This window comes from Lissotriton helveticus, chromosome 2_1 (genome assembly GCF_964261635.1).
Source record: "Lissotriton helveticus chromosome 2_1, aLisHel1.1, whole genome shotgun sequence".
NCBI classification, from domain to species: domain Eukaryota; kingdom Metazoa; phylum Chordata; class Amphibia; order Caudata; family Salamandridae; genus Lissotriton; species Lissotriton helveticus.
In genome coordinates this window covers 343,240,506-343,268,180 of record NC_136059.1, presented here as the reverse complement: position 1 = coordinate 343,268,180, position 27,675 = coordinate 343,240,506, and the positions used below count along the sequence as shown (strand labels likewise).

At 46.0% G+C, this 27,675-nt stretch overlaps 1 protein-coding gene across 2 annotated transcripts in view; it reads right to left on the bottom strand.

Annotated features, from left to right (window-relative positions):
* Positions 1 to 27,675, bottom strand: part of SPEF2 (sperm flagellar and cilia associated 2) — a 1,151,963-nt gene that overhangs the window by 1,009,781 nt on the left and 114,507 nt on the right. For both annotated transcript variants that reach the window (XM_078674939.1, XM_078674940.1), the window contains exon 5: positions 17,032 to 17,172. In XM_078674939.1, coding sequence (XP_078531065.1) covers positions 17,032 to 17,172 — 141 coding nt within the window. The remainder of the gene's footprint in view (positions 1 to 17,031; positions 17,173 to 27,675) is intronic.

Below are 27,675 nucleotides of genomic sequence, written 5' to 3'. Positions count from 1 at the left end.
TCAAAAGTTGCACTGTAATCCATGAAAAAGCAAAACAAAGGAGGTTGTGATGACTGGATTGCGCGTTGAGACAAGTGTCCCAGTGCTAGGATGTTGTCTATAGTGGAGCTTTGGGGCCTGAAGCCAGTTTGAAAGAATGGCAGAATATTATGATCTTTTACCCAAGTTTCTAGTTCCAGCAGCAAAACTCTGGCATATGCTTTTGCTTCTATGTCTAAAAGAGCGACAAGCCGGTATTTTTCGGGTTTTGTGCAGTCCCCTTTTTTGTGGATCGGGAAGAGTATTGAGCCTTTCCACAATGATGGAACGGTGGAAGTTTCAAATACATACTTAAAAAGTGGTTTTAGCTGATCCGCCCAAAAACCATATGTGACTTTAAACACTGTACCGGCTGACCTCATTTTTTTAATCAGGTTGGTTATTTCAACCTTGGTGATAGCTGGAGTTTTGCTATCTTTATGGTTTACTGGGGGGATTTGTTGTATTTGGGTGTCAGTCGTGTTCTGCTGTGTTGTATATAATAGCTTTGCATATTTGACCCACTCGGAGGCTGACACCCCGTTCTCCTTGCTCTGACCGGTGTGGCTCTGTTGTCTGATATATCTCCAAAGTTGGATGTGACCCTTTTCTTTGAAAAGGTTAAATATTTTCAGCCACTCTGCCTCGATTTTCTTTGATTGGATTTCCCATATTTACTTCCTGGGTTCCCTGCGAAGTACTTTTATTTCCAATGTGTGAGGATTTGTAGCTCCTTTTCTTCTCGCCTTCAAGGCCTTTGAAAGACTCCGCTTGCTTTGCGCTAGGGCCCTTGGTTTTAGTTGTAATGAAAAGCTTTGTGGATGGGAGTCTTATGCTTTAGGGCTACCAGTGACCCGTTCGAGAGCGATTTTTAGTTCCTCAAGTAGTGCTTTCCAGAGCTCCAAGGGGGATGCCAAACTTCTAACTGTTTGGCTCAACTCTTTGTGTGTGATCAACTCCAAGAATTTTGGACCTAGATTTGTGGTCCATTTTATTCTGCTCAATACTTCATGGTGCTCTTCTCCAGTTGAGGTACCCAATGCTCCCGGTTGTTTTGCAGATTTCCCATTTAGATCAAGGGATACCCTCAGTGGTCTGTGATCACTCTCATCCCTGTTTCTCACTTCAAAGTCGTTAAAGTGTGTTAGCAGGTTCTCAGAGATAAAGATGTAATCAATTGTTGACTTATTCCTGAAGGTGGGAAAAGGATGCCAGAGAGGGTCCACTGCTTTTTTGATAGAGTGGGGGGAAACCATATTTTGTGAGAAAAGAAGCTGTTGTAGAGGAGCCGATTCTGTTTTGTTTGAAAGATCCCTTTTTACGTATCCCAACTCCCTGGTGTTCATATCCCCTATGATGATTGGAAGATGTGAAGCATATTTATTTATAAGATGGTCCATTTTTTGTTGTTAATGTTTTTATTACTTGCTTTTTTTGACGTGTGGCGGGGTTAACATAACAATTAAGTATCAAAAGATGGATATAGATATTGTTACTTTTAAATCCACAGATCAGTACTGCTTGCAAGTTGGGAGTGTATGTTGTTAGTGAAGTTACCTCTATTTTATGGGCGTGAGTGATAAAAATTGAGAGCCCACCAGCTGCTCTCCCAAAGATGTTGCGTTTTATCGCAGCAGTGTGAAACTCATAAAAGCCTGGGAGAAATAGGGGTTCAGTGGCCCACGTCTCTTTTAGGCGCAGGATGTCATTTGCTCAGAGGTACATACATGCCGCAGTGCAGCTAAGCAATCTTTTTTGCCCTGAGACGTTATGATGGACAAATGTGTGTTGTTACCCGATGTTCTATTCTTGTTCAGGTGACAAGCTGCCTTTGTTCTGTTTGAAATGCCATCGTGGGGACTGGCCTCCAGGTCCGTTCCGCGTGCCTTGCGTTGCACTGTACTTTGTCCCACTGTAGTGGACTAACCTTGATCGAGTGAGCTTATTATCTTCTAAGCGTTATAAGGTCTTGGTTCTATTCTGGCTGAAGAGGGGTGAAACCCCTAAACCGGTCCTAGGATGCTTGTTTCCAGTCCAGGGAGGACCTGGCCTGGCAGTTCGGGCTGGACTGTTTCCATTGGGCGCAAGGTCAAGACTGATCTGCATATGGCTGGGTCCAAACTGGAATGACATGGTGAGCAAAAAAAACAATGGATTTAGGCCCAGATCTCTGTACTGGGGTGAATGTATGACATTGTTCTGCATTCTGGCAGATCCCTGGCATTCATTTTGTGATGCCAGGGTTCTGTTAAGCTGGTACCGGGTGTACCGGTGTGGTCATGATTCTCCCTCTAGGAGGATGGAATCATATCCCCACCGTCAGGACTGGCGGGGAGGTATGATTCCAAAGTGTCTGACACCAAACACAACATGTTTCATTGTAGCCATTCCAAAGTTAGCATTTACCGCAAGGTTATAATGCACTTAAGAGTATATGGTCTGGCTGCATCAAAGAACAACCCCAGAGAATAGATTCCGAAGGCTTCTGAGGGGCCCTGCTCATGCATGGACACCCTCTCACACAAAACCCAGCACCCTGCCTTCAGGATTGATAAGGCCTGCCATAGGGGTGACTGATAGGTTTATATGTTTAGTGATATAAGGTAGATATAGGGAACCTATATCTAAGTAAGGGGTGCATACACCACCTTACACAGGCTGATGTAGCAGACCTATGTGTCATGTTAGAAGGCTGCCCAGGGGTGGCATAATACCTACTTCAGCCCCTGGTAGGCCTCTGGGGTACCTATGCCCTTGGTACCGAGTGTACCATATACTGGGGGCTCAGGGTAGACCAGTAACCAAACTGGAGTGTACCTAGAGTACATGGAATCATTTTAGAGAGGAATCAGCTAGGCTGGTAACCTGAATAGCAGGGCCCTAGCCAGACTAAAGTCGAAAAACAGTGAAACTTCAGCAAAAAGTGGGGGTAACAATAAGAAGCAGATCCTACTCTCCTACACTTCCCACCACCTGCCTCTCCAGCACCCCTCCAAGGACTTACTTAATGGAGGCTGCAGCACAGCACCATTGTGCAGGCCCTCCCCAGCTCCCCTTGCTGCCTGTCAGCTGCCTTTCTGTGTGCCCCAGACTGACGCTATTTACCTATCACTTGGGCCCTAGCCTTCTGGCTTACTTCCCATTCCTTTTGGGCCTTTTTTCCGCCACCAGCTTCCTGCCTTCCACATCCCCAGAGCCCCTCCCAGGACCTTCTTAATGGAGTTCGCAGTGTGCAAGCCTAGAGCGCAGGAACACTGGTCCTTCGGTTACCCACAGGTACTCCTCCACTGATCTTCGAGTCCTGGTTCCAGGACTACGCAACAACTGCTGCCTCCCATTTCCACACTCCACAGAAGGAACATTCACCTGCCACCACTGTCTCTTCACCTGCAATCTAGGACCACCCGCCTGCACAAACCCATGCCACTCTCACCCTGCCGACTGACACCACCATGGAACCACTCTGGTGCTTCCTGATCACCACACCATCATCTACAGAGAATCAATATGCTGCACCACCACAAAGGTCAAAACCACATCAATAATGGGATACCTGAATTTCCTTCCCCACACCAATAACAAAACTACAATTAAAGGCAGCCTCGCCTCTAGGCCTCCAGAACCATGAACCGGCCTCTGCGACACCATCACAGACGTCATTGCCCCACTGCCAGCAAATCTAAGCACTACATCTTCCACGGAGACCTCAACTTCCGCCTGAACGGCGCCACAAACATGAACTCTGCCAACCTCTTGGAACGAATGGGCAAAATCAGCCTCACCCAGTTGATCACAGATCCCCACAGCTAGAGCAGGAGACACACTGGACACCATCTTCACGTTCAGTAACAGTGTGAAATACAGCCATACCACTGAACTTACCTCTTCCAACCACTGCATCATCCACTTCACCATCTTACACCACCCCAAGCCTCCCAGCATCTCCTTCCACAGCTGGAGCAAAGTGACACAAAACCAATGGATGGATGCACTCAACACCACCCAGCTCTCAGCTGAAACCAACCTGAAAGAGGCAGTCAAAAACGTCCTGGATCACCAACGCTGCAGACTGAGTTGCCTCCATCAAACCAGCCAAAACTAGCAGGTCAAGTAAACAAGCTATTGGTTCGCTCTGGAACTCAGCACAATGAAACACAGCTGCAAACAACTAGAGAGATGGCAAACCACCTTCAAGTCACCCCTCAACAAATACCACCAACAGCTCAAAAAGACACAAAAAGGGTACCTGGCAGACCACATCAAGGCTAGGGTTAACCACGTCAAGGAAATCTTCAGTATCATCGGAGAGTTCTCCTGCCCAACAGCCACCAAAAACATGATTCTGCCTTCACAGAAACTCTGCGACGCCCTAGGAAATTACTTCCACAAACAAGATGTCCACCATCTACAGGAACGTCAAGCCCCAACCTACTGACCTCCTCAGCCTCCCACTCCTACGGAAGCCTCCCCCGACCAATATCTCACTGCATGGGAACTGCTCACCACACCGGTCACATAGCCATAATGAACTTCATCCATTCAGGAGCACCCACTGCCTCTTCAACCTAGGAAGCTATGAGATTAGCCACCAACTCACCACCATCCTAAAAGCATCCATCGCCACAGCCAACTTTCCTAATGCATGGAAACACATAGAGGTCGGACCTCATCTCAAGAAACCCTCCGCAGGCCCCAGCAATCTCCAGAACTACCGCCCCATCTTGTTAATCCTATTTCCTGCCAAAGTCCTGGAGAAGGGCATCAACCTTTAGCTCACCAAACACCTGGAGAGAAACAACCTACTAGAACCTTCCAGTCAAGTTCCTGAGCCAACCACAGCACTGAGAGCACCTTGATCGCCATCATGGACAACATCTGCACTCTACTCAACAGAGGAGAGTCGGATGCCCGGATCCTTTTCGGCCTCTCCGCAGCCTTCGACACCGTTTCACACCACACCCTCATCAACAGAGTGCTCCAGAACGGAATCAAAGGAGATGCACTCAGATGGATTGCATCATTACTCATGTGACTCATGCAGAAAATCCGTCTCCCCCTTCCCTCTCACAATCTGCAGCGTCCCCCTAAAGTTCATCCCTCAGTCCCACCCTCTTCAACATCATCATGACACCTGTAGCCGATATCCGCATCATATGCTACACCAATGACACCCTGCTCATCCTCTCACTCTCAGCTGACCCCACTACAACAAAGACCAACTTTCACAACTGCATGAAGAACATTGCAGTCTAGTGGAAGAAAAACTGTCTGAAGCTCATTATGGACAAGACCGAGGTGCTAATCTTTGGCAACCATACCTCCCTCTGGAATGACACCTGGTGTCCCGCTGAACTCTGACCCACCCCCACACCAAAAGACCGTCAGAAAACACACCATAAAACAATAAGTCAATACAGTCTCATTGGCCTGCTTCCACACCCTCTGTATGCTCTGAAAAATCTTCAAATTGCTCGCAACAAGCACCAAAAAACAGTCATGCATCCCTAATCACCAGCCATCATGAGTACAACAAAGCACTGTACACAGGAACCACCACAGAACTCATGAGAAGGCACCAGACAATACAGAATTCAGTGGGCAGAACAATCCTCAACCTGCCCAAACAGACCAATATCACCCAGCCTCCACTGGCTCCCCGTCCAAAAAAGATGCCATTTCAAACTACTGACATACACCTACAAAAGCCTTCCACGACCAAGGACCAGCACACATGAACCACCGCCTGAACTGTCACCAACCATCCAGAACCTTTGCTCTGCCGCCCTGGAACAGACTCATTGCATCTGCTGCAGCTACAGCAGAGGATGATCCTTTTCCCACCTCGCTGCAAAGACTTGGAACGCTCTTTACCTCCCAACATCAACGTCGCTGTCAGACTTCAGGAAGAGACTCAAGACCTGGATCTTCCACTTATTCCAGCAACACAGTGCCAGGATACCCTCATGGGTGATAAGCAACGCTCTAAAAATACTGACTGATTGATAGATTGGACAGGCATGTAGGACGGGAGTGTGGAAATATGCGTCCTGCAAGACCAATGCTACCATCCAGTCTCCTGGATCCAGGGTAGAAAGGACATGAGTTAGAGTGGGCATTTTGAACTTCTCCTTTTTAAGGAAGAAGTTGAGAGAGCCCAGGTCTAGGATAGGACGAAATCCTCTGTCCTTCTTGTGCACTAGAACATAGCAGAAATAACAACCACAACCCATTTCTGGTGTCAACACTCTATCTATGGCTCCTTTGGCCATAAGAGCCATCACATCCAGGTAGAGAATAGATAGGTTTTCCTCTATCACCCTGTCATAAATAGGTGCAATGGAGGAAGGGGTTGTCTCGAAGGGGAGGGAAAAGCCCCTTCCAATAATTTGCAATATTCACTTGTCCGATGTTATGGAGTGCCAGTGGGGCAGGTGATTACGAATGTTGCCACCTAATGGGTGTCCATGATGTTAAACAGGAAGACAGAAGGATTTGGAGGCTGCGGCTACTAGGGGGGTAGTCAGCTGTCCTGACCTCTGGCCACCAGCGGCAGAGGCTGGAAAGCTTGCGAACTACGGTGGCTGAGTGCCGAATAGAGCAAAAGGTGGATTGAGGGTGACGAGGAGCCACAGAAAGGCCCTGGGACCTGACAATAACACTGCTGTTTCAGCATCAAATCCATCTTGTGTCTGAAGAGATGAGAGACATCTAAGGGCAAGGCCATGAGTGATGTTTTGACATCCCCAGAATAGCCAGAAGTCCTCAACCAGGCATGGTGTCGCAGGACCACTGTCGACGAAACTGCTCTGCCTAATGAGTCGACATCTAATGTTGAATTTGACTGCATCCCTCCCATCTGCAACAGCCTGGGAGAGCACAGCCCGGGCCTCCTCCAGGACCATTGGCAGAACCTGTGCAATCTTATCCCACAGGACGGGGTTATTGCAGTCCAAAAGGCAAGTGGTATTCATCTAACGCAATGCCAGTCTGATGGAAGAAAACATTTTCTTGTCCAGCCTCCCTGATTCCTGACGCGGCGGGTGAGTTGGGAATGCGACAGGATTTACACGCAAAGTGGATTTTGACCACCAAGCACTCCGGTCTAGGGTGTTCCTTGAGAAATTTGAGATCCCCAGGAGAGGGGTGGTGGCTACAGGCAATAGTCCTCTTCACAGGAGCCCTTGTGCTGGGCTTGGACCAGGTCCCAAGCAGGACATCAGTAAGTGCTTCATTAAATGGGAGAAATGGTTTGGAAGGGGACACTCCCGGCTGAAGCACTTCTGTCAAGACATTAGTCTTGATGGCCATTGAGGGCAAGCTAATATTCAGGACCTCTGCTGCCCTCTGCGCCACCATTGCTAATGTTGCTCCCACTTCAGAATAAACAGTAGGGGAGAAAAGCATGCCAGTATTTGGAAAGGTACCCAGTCCTCTGGCTTTACTCAGATCCTAACACCAGGCCAAGGAGTCAGAAGACTGGTATCCAAAGATCTCTCTCATTCTTCTCCAAGTTCTAGCCCATAGGAATAGGGATCAGGCTCTGGCCCAGAAGGTATGGTTCCAGCCAGCACTGGAGTCGGTAAAGAATGACGCCCCTTGGGCTTCGTGTCAGAGTCCGGAGTGCTATCGGCGCTGGGAGAGTCGGTCTCTAGACTGCCGCCGGGAAGGTTCACATGGTACTATTGATGCCAATCCTGGTCCATCTGTAAGTCCTTGAGGCCTGATAGGTGCCGGCTTAGTTCCAGTATGGGCCTCTCCCAAACCCACGGGGCCCGAAGGTGCGCCAGAGGGAGCAGGCTGCTCAAATATGAGGAGCATGGCCTCATAAAACTCTTGAATTCGAGCGGTGGTCGCTTCAGCTCCTGAAATGCAGGGAGGAATCGAGTCGGCCCAGGTGCTGGCTCATCCATGGAGCCAGGCCTCAAAGTGATGCTCTCTCATAGGCGGAGGCTGACAGGAAAGGTGAAGTCGCCCTGTGGGACTGAGACTTAACGGAATAGCTCAACGGTATGGAGTGGGATGACAAACTCGGACTCCACGACAGCTCCCAGGACCTTCCTCTCGAGCGTTGCAGCTTCACGTATCTAGCATTCAGAAGATTGAGGGATCGCTCCCTCAAGGCCTTTGGATGCATGGGCGGCAGTTGGAATAGGAATTCGGGTCAATGTTTTGCTTGAGGCACCATACCAGGTTGCAAGTCCGTCACCGACATGTCGGCTTGGAGCCGGCCTTCTTCGATGCCACACCAGGAAGAGAGACCTCAAAAAAGACTTAGACAAAATGTTGAAAAAAGCTTAGTCAAAAAAAAAAACTATGGCGTAGTTCCTCCCAGATCTGCGCCGGCTGGCGCGGGAAGAAAATAACTGAATAGCAGTGAAATGCACAGTGGTGTGACATTGTTGTTATGCGTCCTAGAATAAGCAAGGCAATTAGTCCCACACATAAGACCATAATCGACCCATAATGCCTCCCCTTGCCCCATCTCTCTTTGTTTTTTCCCCACTTGTTATATCTCCCTTTGCTTACCCCGTTTCTCTCCGTCTCTTTCTGTTTCTTGTTTTCTTCTTCTCCCCCACCATCTCTAGTCTCTCAGCTCCCAGCTGCCATAACCGCATGTAGGAATGTAAAGTGCTTTCTCTGCAGACCAGTGAAGGAAAAAGAACTAGTAAAATGCTCCAGTACTGAATCCTCTACCAGGGTAGCCTTGGTTCAGTGTTCCTGCCTTTGGTCTATAAGTCCCACATAAAGAAGTTGACTGCAAAAGATACAGTAGAGCATCTTCTAGATGTACCTAATTTCTAGAAGTAAGAGGGGGGAAACATACAAAAGTGGCTCTTAACTTGAGGCCCCTATGGCACCTACTCACTGGGTCAACTGCTGTTCAACTTGAGGCCCCTACGGCACCTACTCACTGGGTCAACTGCTGTTCAAAAAATGAAATAATATTAACAGATTAATAAAGTATATATAAATAAAAAAGCAAAATGTACAAATTTAAGATTTTAAATGTTCTGTCAATATGAAGGAGTTTGTAATTGCAGGCTAGAAATTAAATTAGTATCCTCAGATTGATTTGAGGGAGCAATTCAAGTGCATCAAACAGAATATAATATGGATGATGAGTAGCCTAAAATTCAGGAAAGCTCCAACCTTCCTATTAAAATGAAAATTTTGATTGTTTTTTATTTATGTACTGTTTCATTTGTTGTGTATTTATTTGATGAAGGCTTGTTTCTGTATTTTTGTGTAATGTTTTATGGTTTAAATCACAGAAATTGCTCAGGACAAGCACCCATCCCTATGATGGTTATCAGTTTTAGCAAGTGGTGTGGTCCGAGGCCTGAGGCCACTCCACTTGTGGCCCCTTTCAATCCTCCCATTTAACTTGGACAGTGCTGTCTGAGCGTAAGAAGTTCTCAGAATATACCATAAAGTCTCTCGGGCATGCTGCTCTCTTGGCCACTTTTGAACAAGATTCCATCTGTTTGCCATTTTTGAGGGCTGCTGTATTAAGATAACAACAACTTTTTGGGCCAGATTATGGGTTTGGTGGACAGGGTTACTTCGCCAAATTACAATTCCATTATATCCTATGGAACCTGCAATATGTCGGACGGGATATCAGTTATGTTTCTGACGGAGTGTCCCATCCAGGCGCGCAACACCCATTGGGCTCACGGGGCTTCAGCCCCTCCCCCCCCCCGTCGTGTGTGTCAGCTCGGGCTGACACAGCTTCGCGGGCTGGCAATGTCTATTTGCAGCCGCACCCGAGTACTTCACACGTCTGTTAAAGGCCATTTACTTGTAAATGAGGCTTTTATTATGTTTTCACCCCTTCTTACAGCCACTCTGGTTACGGCTGGAAGAAAATTAGCCCCCCCTCCCAAAATCTTTTCAGCCCCCCCCCCCCAAATTTGGCTCTAGTTGCCCGTCTGGTCCCATCCGCCAGACTCGTATCTTTGCTGAGCAGCTGTTGCCCAGCTCCTGTGCAGTCAGGTTGTGCAAGCAAATATTTCAGAAAATTACACCAGGTATGTGTGCTGTTGTTAATCTTCCACCCAGTCACTCCGTTGTAATTGTATTAAATTAATTTTAATGTTGCCAGTATGTTTCTAAAAGAGGTGGAAGATGAGAGGTGTGGCCTGTGCCATCCACAAAGATGCTTTGCCCCTGCTTTCTATCTTCTAAAATTGCAGTTGTCACCCACAGAAGATAGAAACGGGGCACGCGTGAGGACTGCAGGGCAATGTGGCTGACCTCTCAATCCTGGAAATATTTTCAGGGTGGCATCAGATTTGCCTGAAAATGGATTGGCACTTGTGAAAATGAAATCTGGAAATTAAGCTCTTTCAACCTGAAAGTGACAGACCCCTTTGCAACACTCAATATAGGTGTGCATATTGATGCACATGCATCTCCCATTACTAGTGTTTCTTCTTAACTCTTGTTACTACAGTTTTGCAGTTTAGTGGCAATGTTAATAGGAGTTACTGTTACCCAACTTAGTGATGCTTGTTGTATTCATCCTTGAAGAATGAAATGCTGAGCTTGGAGCAGCACAATTTAGACCAGTCATCTCCAAGTTGCCTTCAGATAACCACAATAGGAACATTGACTACTGATGTACCTTACCAGCTGTGTCTGCTGGCCAAGTGTGTCTTCTGGTATTAACACACCTGTTCTATAAATTATCTGAGTGCATCCAGCACCTATTCATAATGCTTTTAATATTACTCAGCTTGTTTGTGCACGTAAAAGAGATTTGTGTGTACTTTGCTTGAATGTTTAATTATCCATACAATATATATAGATGTGCCTGCTTCAAAACACTGTGCATAACTGTTGCATCAGATATTCAAATCCTAAAACAAAGCAGTCACTTCATAATGGGGCAGACTTGAGGTTGAAAAGTGGGACCAGGAGAAGAAAATATTGACAGAAAGGAGAAGCTGTGTTACGAATGATGTTCACACCAAGCATATTCTGGGTGTAAAGGTAAGAAATTAGTTATTTACCTGTAACTACAGTCATCCAGTATTGGTATCTTTCATAGACTCACATGCTTGAATCATTAACCGTCGTCGAGATGGGAGTCCCTGGTACATTTATGATTGTAATGTCACATTAGACATAGAAGGTAACAGGCCTAAGCCCTTGTATTTAATAACATGTCTGAGTCCTTAGTTAAAAAAGGACCAAACTCAAGAGAACAAGCAATCAGCTGATACCACCCTGGAAGGAGCTCCAGTCCCTCAGATTTTCATAATGTGCAGTTTTGATGAAGAAGTCGCAATGAAGGAGGAAGAGGGAGCCCCGGGATGTCGCAGCTAAGGTAAGCCGTTTTCCTTACTTTTAAATTGCTTTTAAAGCTTGTAATTTACTTGTTAATAGGGCGGGAGGGAGGCAGGGCTGGCCAACTCCGCTTTGCCGTGGAGTGTACAGAGTTTTGCCTACTCTGCCTACTTCACGCAGTGCGGAATAGGCAAAACTCTGCACACTCTGCGGGCGGAGCGGAGCTCTCCGCCCACGGTTAGTAATGAGCACATTTCGTTATATACATGAGCCATACATAACCAAATAGTTAATAACTATTTCCTGAGGATAAAATACAACATGCATGCAAATAATCGAATTATGAATACAATTACAAAATATCCAAACAATAGAATCCAATATTGGCATATTCAATAGAAAATAACAGAGAAATGTACATTAGAAAGGTTGGTGGGATGGAAGTCTCACCTTATTGAAATAGATGTCTGAGCACCGCCTGTCCCACCGCAGCATCCTTCATCAATCCGGAATCCAAGCAATAATGCTTGGTGAATGTATGCAGCGTTTTCCAGGTTGCTGCTGTACAAATGTCTGCTGGGGGCATGCCAGCAAACAACGCCATGGATGCAGATATTGCCCTAGTCGAGTGGGCACACACTCTTGAATGTAGTGGTTGATCAGCCTGCTGGTGACAGAAGAGAATAGCACTAGAGATCCATCTAGATATGCTTTGTTTTGTCAAAGGAAAACCTTTCCTGGGTAAGCTGTATGCCACAAAAAGCTGATTAGACTTGCGGAAGGATTTTGTTTTGTCTAGATAAAACATAAGGCAACTCTTGAAGTCCAAAGAATGTAAGGCCCGTTCAGCTGCCGTTTGTGGATTTGGAAAGAAGGATTTTAAAACAATTGGTTAATTAAGATGAAAATCCGAAGGAACTTTAGGTATAAATGTTGTGTTGTACGAAGGATCACTCTATTGTTCTTAATTGAAAGGTTCCTGTATTGTGAAAGCTTGGAGCTTGCTAACTCTTCTTACAGATGCAAGAGACAAACAAAGAGCAGTTTTCCAAGAAAGAAAATTCAAGTCAGCTCTATGTAATGGCTCAAACGGGTGCTTCATAAGTTGAGCAACTACCATGTTAAGTTGCCACAGTGGAGGGGGATATTTAACAGGAGTAAAATCCCTGAAAGACCTTTAAGAAACTGTTTTAATAGTCTGTTTGACCACAAAGAAGACCCTTTGGAAGATCTTCGAAAATGGGAAATTGCAGCCAAGTGAACTTTGATCGAGGTATGAGCCAGACCTGAATTCGCTAGGTGGAGGAGATATGGCCAGACTTCCTCTGGAGATGATTGGAGGGTATGCACCTTAGCAGACCCACACCAGATGCAAAACCTTTTGCATTTTAAAGAATAAGTTATGTTAGTACTGTCAGCTCTAGCACGAGACAAAATCTCCATGCAATCTAGAAGAAAGTTAATGTCTTGAAATTCGTGGAACTCAGGAGCCAAGCTGATAATGGGAGAGAGCCTGGATCCGGGGACTGAACTTGTCCCTGGTTCATCGTTAGGAGAGAGGGAAATGGCTACAGGGGAATCAGCGGCTGTAAGAACAGGAGATGAAGCTCCGTGAACCAGTGTTGACAAGGCCACATGGGAGCTATTAGAATTAGCTTGCAGGGCTCTGCTTTCATTTTCTTTAGAACCCTTAGAACTGCAGCACCAGCTAGCTGATGGAAGCCAGCGGAAGCGCTATCCATCGCACAATCAATAATCTCTGAAGCAGATCGTTCGCCCTCCAGCAAAACTTTTTTTGCCTCCTCTTTGATGTCTTGAGGGAGATCATTGAGGTAAGGAGCGATGTCTGACCACATCTGTCTGTTGTAGCACCCCAGTAACGCTAATTAATTGGATCCTCTGACTGTCAAAGCCGGCATAGTGGAAAATTGTTTGCCGATATTATCCAGCCTTGTACCCTCCTTATCTGGGGGCGCTGAAAGTAGAGCCGAAGGGTTCCTTGACCTGCGTTGTGCCAGCTGGGCAATCACAGAATCAGGTCTGGGGTGACCTGTGAGACAGGCTTGAGCGTCATCAGGGACTTTGTACTTCTTGTTGCCCTCCAGCAAAACTTTTTTTGCCTCCTCTTTGATGTCTTGAGGGAGATCATTGAGGTAAGGAGCGATGTTTGACCACCTCTGACCGTTGTAGCACCCCAGTAACGCTAAGGAATTGGATCCTCTGACTGTCAAAGCCGACATAGTGGAAATTGTTTGCCGATAATATCCAGCCTTGTACCCTCCTTATCTGCCGAGCCGAAGGGTTCTTTGACCTACGTTGTGCCATCTGGGCAATCGCAGAATCAGGTCTGGGGTGACCTGTGAGACAGGCTTGAGCGTCATCAGGGGCTTTGTACTTCTTGTCGAGCCTTGGTAAGATTGGAGGAACTGTGGCAGGGCTTTTCATTATTTTAATGCCCTAAACCCATATAGTCAATAATTGGCATAGGCCGGACCGATTTTTTATAAAGGTTCCTTAAAATCGTAAAGGAAGCAGTCTTGTTGGTGAGAAGGCATTGGAAGCTTGAAACGTATGGCTGCTCTCTCCAAGAGATTATGAAAACCTCCAATATTCTCTGGAGGAGAATCCAATTGAGGCGGAGCTGGTACCCTGGTGGAGGGATAATATAATCGTCCCATTCATCTGGACATGATGGTGTGTCCTTGATTTCCCCTTCCTCTTGTTGGTCTTCTTCATCTTCGTCCGAAGATGGAAGGAGCTGTACTGGCACTTGAGGTACTGGAAGGGGTGGAGCCTGAACTTGTACCACAGGAGGTGGAGAAAGCACTGGTGCAGAAGACGGTGCGGACGTAGGAACCTCTTCTTGTAGTCCAACAGCATAAATTGTAAGTCCATTTTCAGAGCAGAAGGAAGATAAACTATCTCTGGCTGTTGTTGATGATGTCGTTATTCAGGATAGTACATTTGTTCATCAAAGAACTTTTCGTCATCAGAGCCCTCTTGATATTTGACGTTTAACTCTGAAGGGGTTTGAGCCGTCCCAAACATGCTGTCTACGTCTGAGTCATCTTCATCATCTAAAATATGAGTTGGCAATAAGGCTAGGACACTACTGGGAGATGTTAAAGAAGGTGTCAACCTCTTTTATTTAATTTTTTGATGCAAAAATAATTTTGTTGCTTTACATTTTGGTGTCGTTGAGGAGGTCGCTGTCGGAACACATACCATCATCGATGAACCGTTGATGGGCATTGTCAAAGTCCCAGTAACCGGCGTAGATGGTAAAACCGTCGTCGACAATGGAACTGTCGTAGTCGAGGCCGTCGACGATACAATAGGAGAAATCATCGACGAGAAGGCCGTCGACAGTAGACACGTCGTCGAAGCTGGCCACACCGTCGCCGACGCTGGCCACACCGTCGCCGAAGTACTCGTCGTCATCTTCGTCGACGGACTGGTCGTTGTGGTAAACTTTGTCGACGAGTTGGTCGTAGTCGCAATCTTCGTAAACGGCGTAGACTTCCTTATTATTTTTATCATCGATGACTAAGGTCCTTGGCTCTTCGATGACGAAATAGACGCCGACGAGACCGAAACTTTGGCGACGGTCATCGTCGACGAAGTCACGGAGGTCTTTTCATTGTCGCCGGTACCACTGTCGATGAGCTGTCTGTCGACGAGGCTGAAGAAGGCTTTTTAAAAGTATGCTTCACCTTCACTGGAGAGGGGTCTGAAGCAGATCTCTGAAGGGATTTTCTGGCAGAAGTCAAATCCTGAAGAGAAGGAGATGCCCTGGAAGGCAGATCTTGCTTCTTAGTAGCCTCTGAAGACTTTTTATGTGTTTTCTTTTGAGGTTGCTGCAAGGAATGACCTGGTGAGGCATCTCGAAGTCTTTGTCTGAGGTGTCTTTGAGGAGGATTTTTGACCATTTACTCTCCTCAGAAGATACAGGGTCCTCCCTGTTTTTAAGTCTCTGCAGTCAAATTAACAGTCTCTCATCACGGTCCTTCAAAGTTTTTGAAGAAAAAGTGCGACATACCTTGCAATCTTTTGGTTTTCCGGGCGAGGCCAGTGCGAGGGGAAGTCAGTATTTTACCTGTGCAAGCGGCTTTGTATTTCTAAGTGTTTCCAGACGTCTGCTGACCGTGTTCATGTCTGAATTCTAATATACCGATTGTGACTCCGTTTGTATATTGATTTCCACGACGTTCAGTATACTTACTGGATAAACACTCTACACTACCCTTACTGTGTGACGACGGTTATGTACAATCAAATCCCTTTTCGCAGACAGGTATCTGCCAATTCCAATACATTGGCTTCCTTAGCACAAATAACAAGGGTCAAGCACAGCTAAGCACATGTAGTAGCAGCAAGCAAATTCCAATAGGCAAGTCATTCCCCATAAAACTCACAATTTCAAAAACGTTCTCCCTGTACGGTAAAGGTCTACTATCTTAAATGTAAATAGAATCAAATGTTGTTATTCCATCTGAAATGGTTGTAACCAGTGATGGAAGAATACAAGAATACAAAAACAGATTTTATAGAAACGGACGTTTGCAGATAATAGTGATGGTGATTGAGACCACAGTGTTTACCAGCTGGAGATTCTCCCACTCAATTCTGATTTTGGTACATATCAAAGCCCACTGTAGGTCCCAGCCCCGTCAGGCCATCCGTTCAATGAGTGGTTTAACATTGTTTAAGTACCCCACCATTCAGGGGTCCAACTCCACCCCGGAGTGAGTATTGCCCTTCATTTACACGATGATTGGGTTTCTTGGGGTGATTGGCCTTGAGATGTCTCTACACAGTTATTGTCCTGGCGAAACCCTTTTACCCGTTGAGGTTCGAAATATTATTGACTATTGAACAACAAGCAAACTTCTTTTACTCCATTGGAACAGTATAATTTGTTCAATTTGTGTGTTGTAAAGAAACGCACAAAGACTCATGACATTGCAACGGTTTGTTTTCACTTTGGGTTCGTTGTTGTTGTTTTGCATTTGTCATACATTGCACATACACCTTTTTGGACTACGTGAGTTGCTTGATGGATAATTTAAAGTTTAAATGATTTATTCTAGGTAGCTGTATTGTTGGTGTGTTGCAGGATCTTTGATTTGCGTGACTTTGAACTATTGGCATTGTAAAGGACAATGCCTTTTATCTATGTGTTGGTTTTTAAAACGTAAAAGGTATATGGTTTTGAATGCGTGGAGTGTGTGCTCTTGTGGATTCGATCAACTGCTGTCAGTTCTGATCTTACCACAAGGGCTAATAGCTTAAACTCTCGCAAATGCGAGACCTATTGCATTGCAAATGCTTGTTGGGTCTAGTATTAGCCAAAACTTTTTCATTTCCCTAAATTAGAAGTATAATACTCTAACTGATAGGTGCTTTAAACCAGCAGTATTCATTCGTTAGTCTGTAATTGAGACCAAAAAATGTTTTTGCTTTTAGGCATTTTTTTTTAGATTGACGAGGGCTCAGACACTCGGCCAATGATAAAGTGTTGCTAAGATCATGGCAAAATAAAAACATGCGCCGACAAAGCCAAAAGGCATATGGCCAATTTCAATCCTATTAGGTTTGCTAATGCTTGCTGTTTTGTAGGTGTCTGGGAAGAAAACATAAATTAAAGTAGCAAATAAACAGGTGTTTTATGGACAAGTCGGTCATAAGATATGTATTTCTATAGTCACAGTAACATCTCACCTCTGCTTCCCTTTTCTTTTTCAGCTGTTTCTGGCCATCAAGTGCTTTCAAGGTGCGATTTGCAGGCGGTTTGGGGATCTGTACAATAGCTGCTTGAATGCGTGCCATAATTTCATTCTGTTTCCTTCTTGCTTGTCGCAGCTAAATAAGCAAAATTACTTGTTATTTGATTACAGCTGTATTTCAATACGAGGCATGTTGGAACTACAAAGTCATTATTTTGCTTCTCCTAATCCAACTAACATGCCCCTCAGAGGAGGCAATTATTTGTAAAATAGTTGTCCAAGCAAATACTTCTTCCAACAGTATCCAAATGTACGAAGCACTATAGCATACTATGAGCAATCCTATGCTAATTATTTGTGTAGCTGTGTCTAAAGGTCTACAGAAAAGGGTTCATGGGAACCAGAAGAGAGGAAGATGTACTTTTGGGTTTAAAGGCTGCCTGCAAGTGCACTTCAAGTCTGCTTTCAAACTTGTATAAGAGCGTTGGGTCATTAAAGAGGCAATCAACACACTTCCTGTCGCTCCAGCTCAGCCTTCCACTAATGACACAATGGTCAGCCTTCTCATGATATTTATCTTTCTCTGCCCCTAACACATACACCATACCATCAGCACCTGGTGCAAAATGCTGACGACTCAGCCACGTTGTCTTTATCTTTTCCCCCCTTAACCTCTTTCTAACCAACTTTCTCTTTTTCCTCTAAACAACTGTCTTTTATTTCCCTCGAATGCACCCCACTCCAATCCCTGCAGCCTCAGCAAACAAACATGGCTAACACACTGCATACCTTCTCATACACCATTCAAAGACATGCCGCAGCCTTACTTACCAAATCTAACATGGTTAAGTCTTGGCTCAACCTTCTCAAGCAGGACGATTACTCATCCAATTGCTCTTCTTGAAATTCTAATTTCCTCTCTCCTAGCTCCCATCTCTTCCCCATCTTCATCAAACTTCTCCTCTCTGACAAAATGTCTTTTTGTTGATATCAAACTCAACACCACACCTACTCTTCAAAACACGGAGTGAGGATGGCATTCCACTGAGAGTTCACAGTACAGTCCCACGGAGGTACATAATCCACATACACAACTGCCAGAGGAAGAACGTGATCTTCATAGAATCTTTACAGCACACCAACACTGAAGACTTGCTTGACAGATTGCAAATATATGCTAGCCCACTAGTGCACCCACCTCTACTTTCTTGTGTGCGTTCCTAAGTATTAAGAGATCTCTCGCTCAATCTCTTGCTTTCATTTACAGAGAACAAACTTACGAACTGGAGCACTACCACCATTACCAACAAGCCTCCTTCCTCATCGAGCATCAATCAAAACCAAACACTACTATCACACCAACATCAATCATTTACAGACCCTGGAACAAATTTGACCTCTTGAAACTCGACTCTCACCTTTCTCCATTGCCTTCAATTGAAGATGGCAACCAGCTGTATAATTAGTTCTCCAAAGCTTTCAACAAACTCATCCCTCACAAAATATTCTGTCATCCTAAACAAAGACATAAGACATCAGGGAGGAATGGTGGAATAAAGAAGATAACAATTACAAATAGCTACACTTCAATGTCAATGGAAGAAATACAGAAACGTGCTCAACAAAACCTGCCTCCAGCAATTCAACAGGATTTACAAATCCATACTCAAAGGTGCAAGAAGACTGAACTATTCGACCTGGATCTCCAAGACCAATTTCATCACTGGGAAACGTAAGATGATCTTCACAAAATCCCACACTATGTGCAACATGGCAAAAACTTTTCAGTGTCATGATTCTGAAACACCATCACAGATCCCTTTATGACATAAGCTAAGAAGTTAAAACTTCATCTCATCAACAAAACATCAGCCACTCAGCCCTCTGCGCCTTCAAGGGCAAGACAAAGAGGACTACCATTGACCAACAGATATCGAGCACTTGATTCATCTTAGCAAATATTAGTGTCAGAATTCCATTATCTGGCCACAGCTAGTATACCATCGACCCCTACCTGTCACAACCCGTCAGGAACATTTATCTATTACAGCCAAAACAAAGCCAGCACTGATCATCACATAGGTACCCCAGGACAAATGTTCTTGCATCTAGGATCCCCAAAGAAATGCCAAGCCACCACATTCACTTTTCTGTCATACCTTGATGGTGAAAACAAACTCTAGATAGTTTGCTTTATTATGCTGTTTACAAAGACAACAGAATGCCACAGCAAGACTGCTGCTACATATTGATCTATGCCACCACATCTCTTCAGCCCTCAAAGCACTTCATTGGCTTCTCATTGCTGACGTTTAATGTTCAAAACCATCTGCAACTGACATGTGATGCAAATATGTTATAAATGATATAGATGATGTTACATGCAGCACAGGCCTTGCTGCAAGTTAACGTGGATATTATTTGTGCACAAACTGCATTCAAGAGCATGACTGACCTTTAGGACTTAGATGTCAGGATTGCTTAACACTAACATCCTAACTTCCCTTAAGTGTGCTGCGTTGTCCTTCTCTGCTACTGCCATAGCGCTGGGATGCCTTCCGGTAGCTACGCGCTTAACAAATGTTTCATTCATTCATTCATTCACATGTGGATTTCAGCTTTAAAACAATATATGAGCTCAATTGTCATATTTTTTTGTAGCTCACCTTAAAAAGCCAAAGAAGCATTGTTTTTTCCCGTAGAATCTATGACTATAACTGGCCTTGCTCCGATCCATATAAGAGGACCTAAATAATGCAATAGCAGCCACTTCCATGGGTCTCTTAAAATTTGAATGAAGAACATTGTTCTATGTTTGGTGTAAGTGAAACAAGAGCGGAACACATGCATATCCCTCTACGCTCTGTAGACCACAAATTAAGAAAAAGGTTTACAAGCTACAGGTAACTGAAATGAGGCAGATCTGAAGGACCAGCTGCTAGGAGGATACAGAAGCCAATCCTCTACTTCAGCCCTTGTGTCAGAACGGCATATGGGGCTGTATCTGACTCATCATAGATATCCTAAAGTTAACTGCGCTGTATTTTAGCTAGTTGTAACATAGGTAGAGATTAGACTAAGGGGCTGATTTAGATCTTGGCGGACAGGTTACTCCGTTGCAACTGTGACAGTAATCCCATCCACCGAAATATAAATCCCTTTATATCTAATAGGATTTATAATTCAGAGCATGGGATATCCATCACCAGTGTGACAGAATAACCTGTCCACCAAGATCTAAATCAGGCCCTAAGTGTTTAGGGAAGAGTAAGGAAATATTATTGGGGGTATTATAAGGTTCACACTTTTATTCATTGCATTTGCTGACATTCATGGCACAGTTCTTTTTCATGTTAGGAGAAGAATCGCTCATAATAAATAATAATAATAAATATTAGTTGTAAAATACCAATACTTATATATTTGCATTGATTTTGTGGTTAGGGTGGATCTCCACTTTTACACCTGCAGATAAGAGATTCTGTTACATGTTTTTCTATTTTCTAACACCTTTTCCCACAGAAGCAGAATCCTAAAGGATGGAAGACACCTGTCAGTTTTCCTTTTCTCCCAAAAAGTCAGTTTCCTTTTGTGGCTTGGAAAATCTACTGGGTGTGACACCCGTCATCTTAGGGAACAAAACACATCAGTTATTGTTATTGTTAATTTTAGTTTATAGAGCACTTAATACCTGCAGGTCTCTAAGCGCTGCGAGCAGATCTACGGAAGTTCCAGGGAGAGTTGTATCGCAAAGGGGAATATTATGCCCAGGCTTCTGTGAATAAAAGAGCCTTTAGTTTCTTTCTGAATGGCAGGAGGCAGCTTTCAGAGTAAATCTGACCTGGCAACCTGTTCAAGAGTTGCGGCATGAGGGCTGAGAAGGCTCGACCGCCTTTAGAAGTGTAGTGGAATTGTGGGCATTTTAGAAGGCCCTCCGTGGAAGACCTTAGAGAGCGACAGGGGGTATATTTCTCCAGTCCTTCCTTGATGTAATTGGGCGCTTGCCCAAACAAGACCTTATGTGTAATGCAGAGGCCTTTAAATTTGGCCCTCTGCTTAATGGGTAACCAATGCAGTTGTTGCAGTAGGGGTGATGTCCGAGTGCGCCTGGGTAGATTGAAACTCAGCATGGTCGCATTGTTCATCACCACCTGGAGTTTGTGCAGCAGTGAGTCCAGTAGACCGATGTAGAGCGAATTCCCGTAGTAAAGCCGGGCCAGGATCAAGGCGGTCACCACTGTCCTCATCGTTGAAAAGGAGAGGATGGGGGAGAGTCTCCTCAGCTGCCTAAGTAGGCTCACACAGGTTCCGAAAACGGTGGTGATTTGATTGGCAAGAGAGAGTTTGACATCTATCTTGATTCCCAAACTTTTCACCACCAAAGCTGGGGCTGGGGTATCACCCAGCTCGTCCGTCCAGAAATGGGAATTACAGCGGTTGCTGTCATTAGTGACAGCCAACACCTCTGTTTTATCTGGGTTAATCTTGAGTGAGTTGGCAGTCATCCAGCTGACTGCAAATCGCAGAATGTCTTTTACCCGAGAGTGGGCTTGAGGGGTGTTATCTATTTGGACAATGATTTGCGTATCATCCGCATAGTTGAATACCTGGCAATTCATCAAGGTAAGATCCTTTATCAGAGGACTTAGGTATATGCTGAACAGGAGGGGGCACAGTGCCGACCCCTTAGGAACTCCACAGGGGATAAAGCCCCTCTCTGACATTCAGTCCCCCATCTGAATTTTTTGTGTATGATCTGTCAGAAATGACTTGATCCATTGGAGGATTGACCCTCCAATGCTGATGTCTTTTATTCTGTTCATGAGTTGTGAATGGTTGACAGTGTCGAACGCTGCTAAAGGTCTAGGAGGACTTGCATACATGGCTTCTTGTTGTCTGCTATGACCCTAATTTCATCAAGTACAGATAGCATCACCAGCTCCGTACTATGGTGAGCCCTGAAGCCAGCCAGCCTATCTCCAAGTAGTTGTTGGTCCTCCATGAACCTGGAGAGGGTTTGCAGGACATGTTGCTCCATGATTTTGGCCAGGAAAGGGAGCTGAGATATGGGTCTGTAATTCTTCATATTAGAAGTGTCAGCTCCTGTCTTTTTAGGAAGGGGGATTACTCTAGCTTCTTTGAACTGCCTGGGGACTTTCCCAGTTTCCAGCGAAGGGTTCATCAATTCGAGGATTTCTTCCTCAATTGCTGGGAGAGCAAGTTTAAATATCCTGGGTGGACACGGATCAGCGGGTGAGCCCTGTGAGAAGTTAGCCTGATATATGATGCTCACTAGTCCTAGTGATCACCTTGTATCAGTCCAAACAACCCTTATGGTGATTGGTTGTAAGTCAACCTTATAGACCAGCTATCCTAATGGTAGCATGGACAAAGTAGTCTTAGGCTAAACTCTTTTGGCATGTGAAGCCAGCTGTTTTACCACAATATAACCCCTTGAGTACCAAATGAAAGGACACCACACAGGTTGTTATGAAAATAAACAATATATTTATTAATAACAAACACCTCTGAACTCTTTATGAGATCAGAGGGCTAAGTACATAACAATCTCTTAGGAAAAATACGATAAGTTGCACAAAATTACAATGGTGCCCTAGGGGCACGGCAAACCATATACTAAGTAAATGGTATAAGGAAATCGATAGAAGGAATGGAGCTGTCCAGAGGCTGTAGGATCGCTGGGACACACTATCCTAACTTTAGGTAAGTAATAGGAGGCCCACGGGACGGCTGTGCAGAGTGTGAACTCACACGCAAGATGCGTAACAATGTCTATGTACAGTACAGTTCAAGAAAAAGGTGACTACAGACAATCCTGACTAGGTAGGACTAAAACGACTGTGAATCTGGACACTAGGAGAGTCAAGCTACCCTTGAGCACCAAAATGCTCTTGTTACCTCACCCACGGGCTGCGGGTGCATAGGTGCGAAGTTGTGTCGGGTTTCTGCGTTGAAGTCTATGGTGCCTGGAAGAAAAGATGCTGCAGGCGACCAGGAGGAAGATGTCCGGTGTGATCCATGGGTGGATCAGGGATGCTGAAGACCTGAAAGCAGAGAGGACAATGTTCAAAGTCACTAGCCAGTGACTGGAGTGGAACCAGGAAGGAACCAGATGTAGTCGTCGCGATCAGCTGAAGAGTGGACGCTTGACTCTGCAGCCACGTGGACCAGGAGGTGTCTTCGACAACCAGGATGGAGGCACGAGCTGTCCCACGCAGGCTCTCGCTGTCGGCAGTGTCTGTTCCGGATTCAGCGTCAACAGGCCTTGGCAAAGGCAACCCACGCGGTGAGTGGAAAAGGCGTCTGGTGCGGACTAGGAGAGTCCGGGGTGCCCCTCTTTTGGAAGGGAGCAAGGGCAAGTCTGGAGCAACCAGACCAGCAGTGTAGTTTTCAAAGTTCGTCGTCTAGAAGGCCACTAGCCAGCCGGCAAGTGACCAGACAACGCGTCGAGCAGCAAACAGGCAGAAGGGCCCCACGCAGATCTCGTGGAAGCTGGAGGGCTGATCTTCGGTGCAGGAGCTGCTCGGGGATGGGGCTTCTCAATCCCCAAAGCACTTGGTCGAGTTTACCTCGGGAGTCATGCTGGAAGCGAAGTGCAGTTTCTTTCAAGATGGCCGGTCCCACGTGTCTCGTCGCACCCACGGGTCTCAGCTGTGCTGCAGATGTGAGTTGAGGTCGGAGAGGTCTGGGAATCCGGGTCTCGTCGGGCTCTGAAGTCTGGATCCTCGAGGGAAGACGACAAAGTGAAGCCGCTGGACGCTTGATGGCGCCTGCAGTTGCAGGGTGGACACTCCTTGCCCACAAGGGAGATTTCTTCAGTCTTCTGTAGAGCAGAACGTCGAAGTCCAGAGTTTCTTCTTGTAGAGTAGTTCAGGATTAATCTAATTTGGAATGGGACCAACTCCTACCTTTATCCTGCTAAAGGGGGCTGTACTGGTGACTAGGTCCCTCCCCTGGGTGGGACCAGGAAGGGGGGTGGTTACACCCCCTATCCTTTGTCCGGTTTCGCGCCAGAGCTGGGGCAGGGATGCCCCAGCAACTGGTTTGAACCGGTGTATGCACAGGACACCTTGTGTGCCCCAGGCATGTCTCATTCCTTTCAGGCCTATCCTACCCAATACACAAAATCCTGTCTGGGGTGGTGCTAGCACCTCCCAAGGCAGGAAACCCTTTGTCCAAGCCTCCCTCGCTGGAAGGACTCCCAGCAGCAGGAGGTCAGACTTGTGTCTGTGGTGGCAGCATCTATTTTGTGATGCCAAGGCTCGAGTTAACTTTAACCGGGGTTCACAGTTACATACATGTTGTGTCCCTCTAGAAGGGTGGAATGCTACCCCCGTCGCGAGAATTGGCGAGGGGGTAGTATTCCAATTCGTATGACACCTTACTCGACATGTTTTGATAATGCTATACCAAAGTTAGCATTTACCCGCGAGGATTATAATGCACTTAAGAGTATATGGTATAGCGTTATCATGGAACAGCTATAAGGACTTGGTTCCGCAAGCTGCAGACAGGCTCAGCTCATGCCAGAGCACCATCTCACATAATTCCAAACACTCTGCCTTCAGGATTGATAAGGCCTGCCATCGGAGTGACTGATAGGAATATATGTGTCCATTTTAGGGTTAGATATAGGTAACTATATCTACAGCAAAGGGTGATTACACCACCTTGCCCCAGCTGTCTTATCAGCCAGTTGTGTCTGTTTAGATGGCCAGCCAGGGGTGGCATAATACATGCTTCAGCCCCTGGTAGGCCCTGGGTACACCTATGCCCTGGGTACCTAAGGTACACTGTACAGGGACTGATAAGGTGGCCCAGTACCAATTGGTAAATGCACCTAAAGTACATGGATGTCAATTTAGAGAGAGAACAGCTAGGCTGTGGGTCTGATTAGCAGGCCCACAGCCAGGGAAAGTCGTAAACCAGTGAAGCAAAAAGCAAAAATCTGGGGTGACCATAGGATTGCAGACCCCACTCTCCTACAAGCCCGATTTAATTTTGGCTGTGATGCGTCACAAGGTTTCGAGATCGAGAGACGGAAAGGAAGAGATCAGCTCTACCCTATTTTCCTGTGTCTCCACCTCAATGTTGAGGGGTTGCTTAAAGGGAGGGTTTTCAATGTCAGCCAGGATATCTTGGACTGTATTGTGCGAGGGCCTGTGGCTCATAAGCTTTTCGCCACCTTCTTTCATGGTGGCAAAGCGTGCATTTCAGAGCTCGGAGCTCCTCCGTGAACCAGGGTGTGCCCTTACCCTTGTTTCCTGTTTTTATTCTCTTGGCTGAGGCTAATTTATTCATGGCAGATGATAGCTGGCTGCAGATGGATTCAGTCCACTCTTCCATATCCACTATCATCGGCCTTGAAGGGTGCTCTCTAAACTGGGACCCTTGATTTTATTCCAACTCCTTACTAGTTTCCAGTTGGGTGGCGGGCCAGAGTCTCGCCTAGCTCGAGGGAATAGAAGATTAATAAAATAGTGGTCTGACCACTCGCAAGGGGTAGTATCGACTAGACTCACAGAAGAAAGAGTTGTCCAGACCCTGTCTAGAGTGTGTCCCTTCTCGTGGGTAGGGGATGTTACTAACTGTTTAAACCCGAGGGAGGTGAGCGTATCCTCGAGCTGTTGGGCCTGTGCCCCTCTGGGTTTCTGGTCCCAGTGGTAGTTGAAATCTCCTACCACCAGAAGGTGTTGGAAGCGTGAGGGGAGGTTGGTGACACATTCGGTAAAAAGATCTACGAAAGACGGTGAGCAATTAGGTGGGCAGTAAACTACCATGATTGCTATATTTGAGGACCTGTGGCAGACTTTAGTTATTAAAATATCCGCCGCTTCTAGATTTTCTCCTGACAGCTTCTCAATGGTCAGATGATTTTTGTATAGTAACGCCACCCGGCCTCCTCTTTTCCCTGCTGCCCTGTTGTACCAAGTGGCATCATAGCCATCAGGAAGAGATGCGGTTAAGGTAGGTCCTTGTCGAGCCATGTTTCGGTCAGGGCGAGGATGTCAGGGGCGTCTTCTTGTAGGAGGGTGAAGATTTCGGGGGCATGTTTCTGTAACAAACGTGTGTTGAGGACGGAGAGTTTGATGTAATTACTGCTCCTAGGGTGGGAGTTATCCGGGTTGTGTGGAGATATAACACTAGGTATCTCCCTCCCCTGTGAGATGAGAAGTCCTTCTCTCCGGATAATATTTACTATATCTGGCTTCAAGGGCTTAAGCCAGCACCCAGTGCTCGTAGTTCATTGCCCGAGTATGACCGGATTTGGCCAGGGTTTCTGGCCCCTGGGCCCGTTCGAGAGCGGACGGGGGAAGATGGGCTTGCCTTAGGCGCACCTTAGGCGTGCCAGCAGTGCGCCCGCTGAGCGCGTCCGCTGTGCGTCTGCTCCAGCTTGTAGCTTTTATATCCCTCGTGACCCCTGGCCCCTCCCCTCCAATCAGCCCTGCTGTGCAGCAGCTGACACCCCGGATTGCATTGGGGAAAGCGGGGAAGGAGTGCAGGACCAGTCAGGAGAAGCCCTGGTGAGTCTAACAGGAATGCATGGCAAAGCGTGAGTTAAAATCACAGCAATTACACAGTTCTAATAGTTAAAGAGCGTGCAAGTTTAAAAATCAGTTTTTTTTTTTTTTTTTTTTTTTTTAAAGCAATACAGTCACTGCCTGGGCTAGCGCGTCTTCTCTACCTGCGCGTCCGCTCCAGCATGCAGCCTTTATGTCTCTCGTGACCCCTGGCCCCTCCCCTCCAATCAGCCCTGCTGTGCAGCAGCTGACACCAATGATGGTGTGGGGGAAAGCAGGGAAGGAGTGCAGGACCGGTCAGGAGAAGCCCTGGTGAGTCTAACAGGAATGCGTGGCAAAGCGTGAGTTAAAAACACAGCAATTACACAGTTCCAATAGTTGAAAAGCGAGCAAGTTTAAAAATTAGGGTTTGTCGTTTTTTTAAAAGCAATACAGTCACTGCCTGGGCTAGCGCGTCTTCTCTACCTCCATCAATATCAAAAGCCCAGCTTTCCTGCAAGTAAACTCAAAAGACATTCACAACACAGAATCCTCTGCTATAGGCTGTCACCACCCTGATCAGTTCCACTTATAGGAGGAAACTTATTGGCAGGACTTCTTTCTGCAAACAAGTTGGCTAAACTCTAAAACTGTTCTGCCAAAGATATGAATCAGTGAAAGACATCTAGAATTCTGTAAAGCTTTGTAGACCTGGCTCTTCCAAAGATTATGCTATAATGACTAGCCATAACAGGCTCCCAAGACTTGGAGAGAGAAACAAGAGGGCCAAATGCAGTTACTGGGTGAACTCTGGAGAACATAGGCTATGGCAGCACTATATTGCCAGAAACTCATGGCTCTCTTTGGCTGGTGTCCTGTGCCTTCAGACTGTCAGGTAAGGTTTTGACTGTGGAAACAAGGATCCTTCCGAACTTTGAGCCATTTCGCCCATCATCGACTCTTGAAATATATGCCAACAAAATTTCTCAACACCCTTAAAGGTGCTTTTGGGTGCAGTGTGGACTCCTCTTTTTAATGTGTTAAGGCTCTATTTGAATTTAAAATATACATGTTAGATCTGGGGGTCTCTAGTTGGCAGAGGTAGGTACCACTGTCCA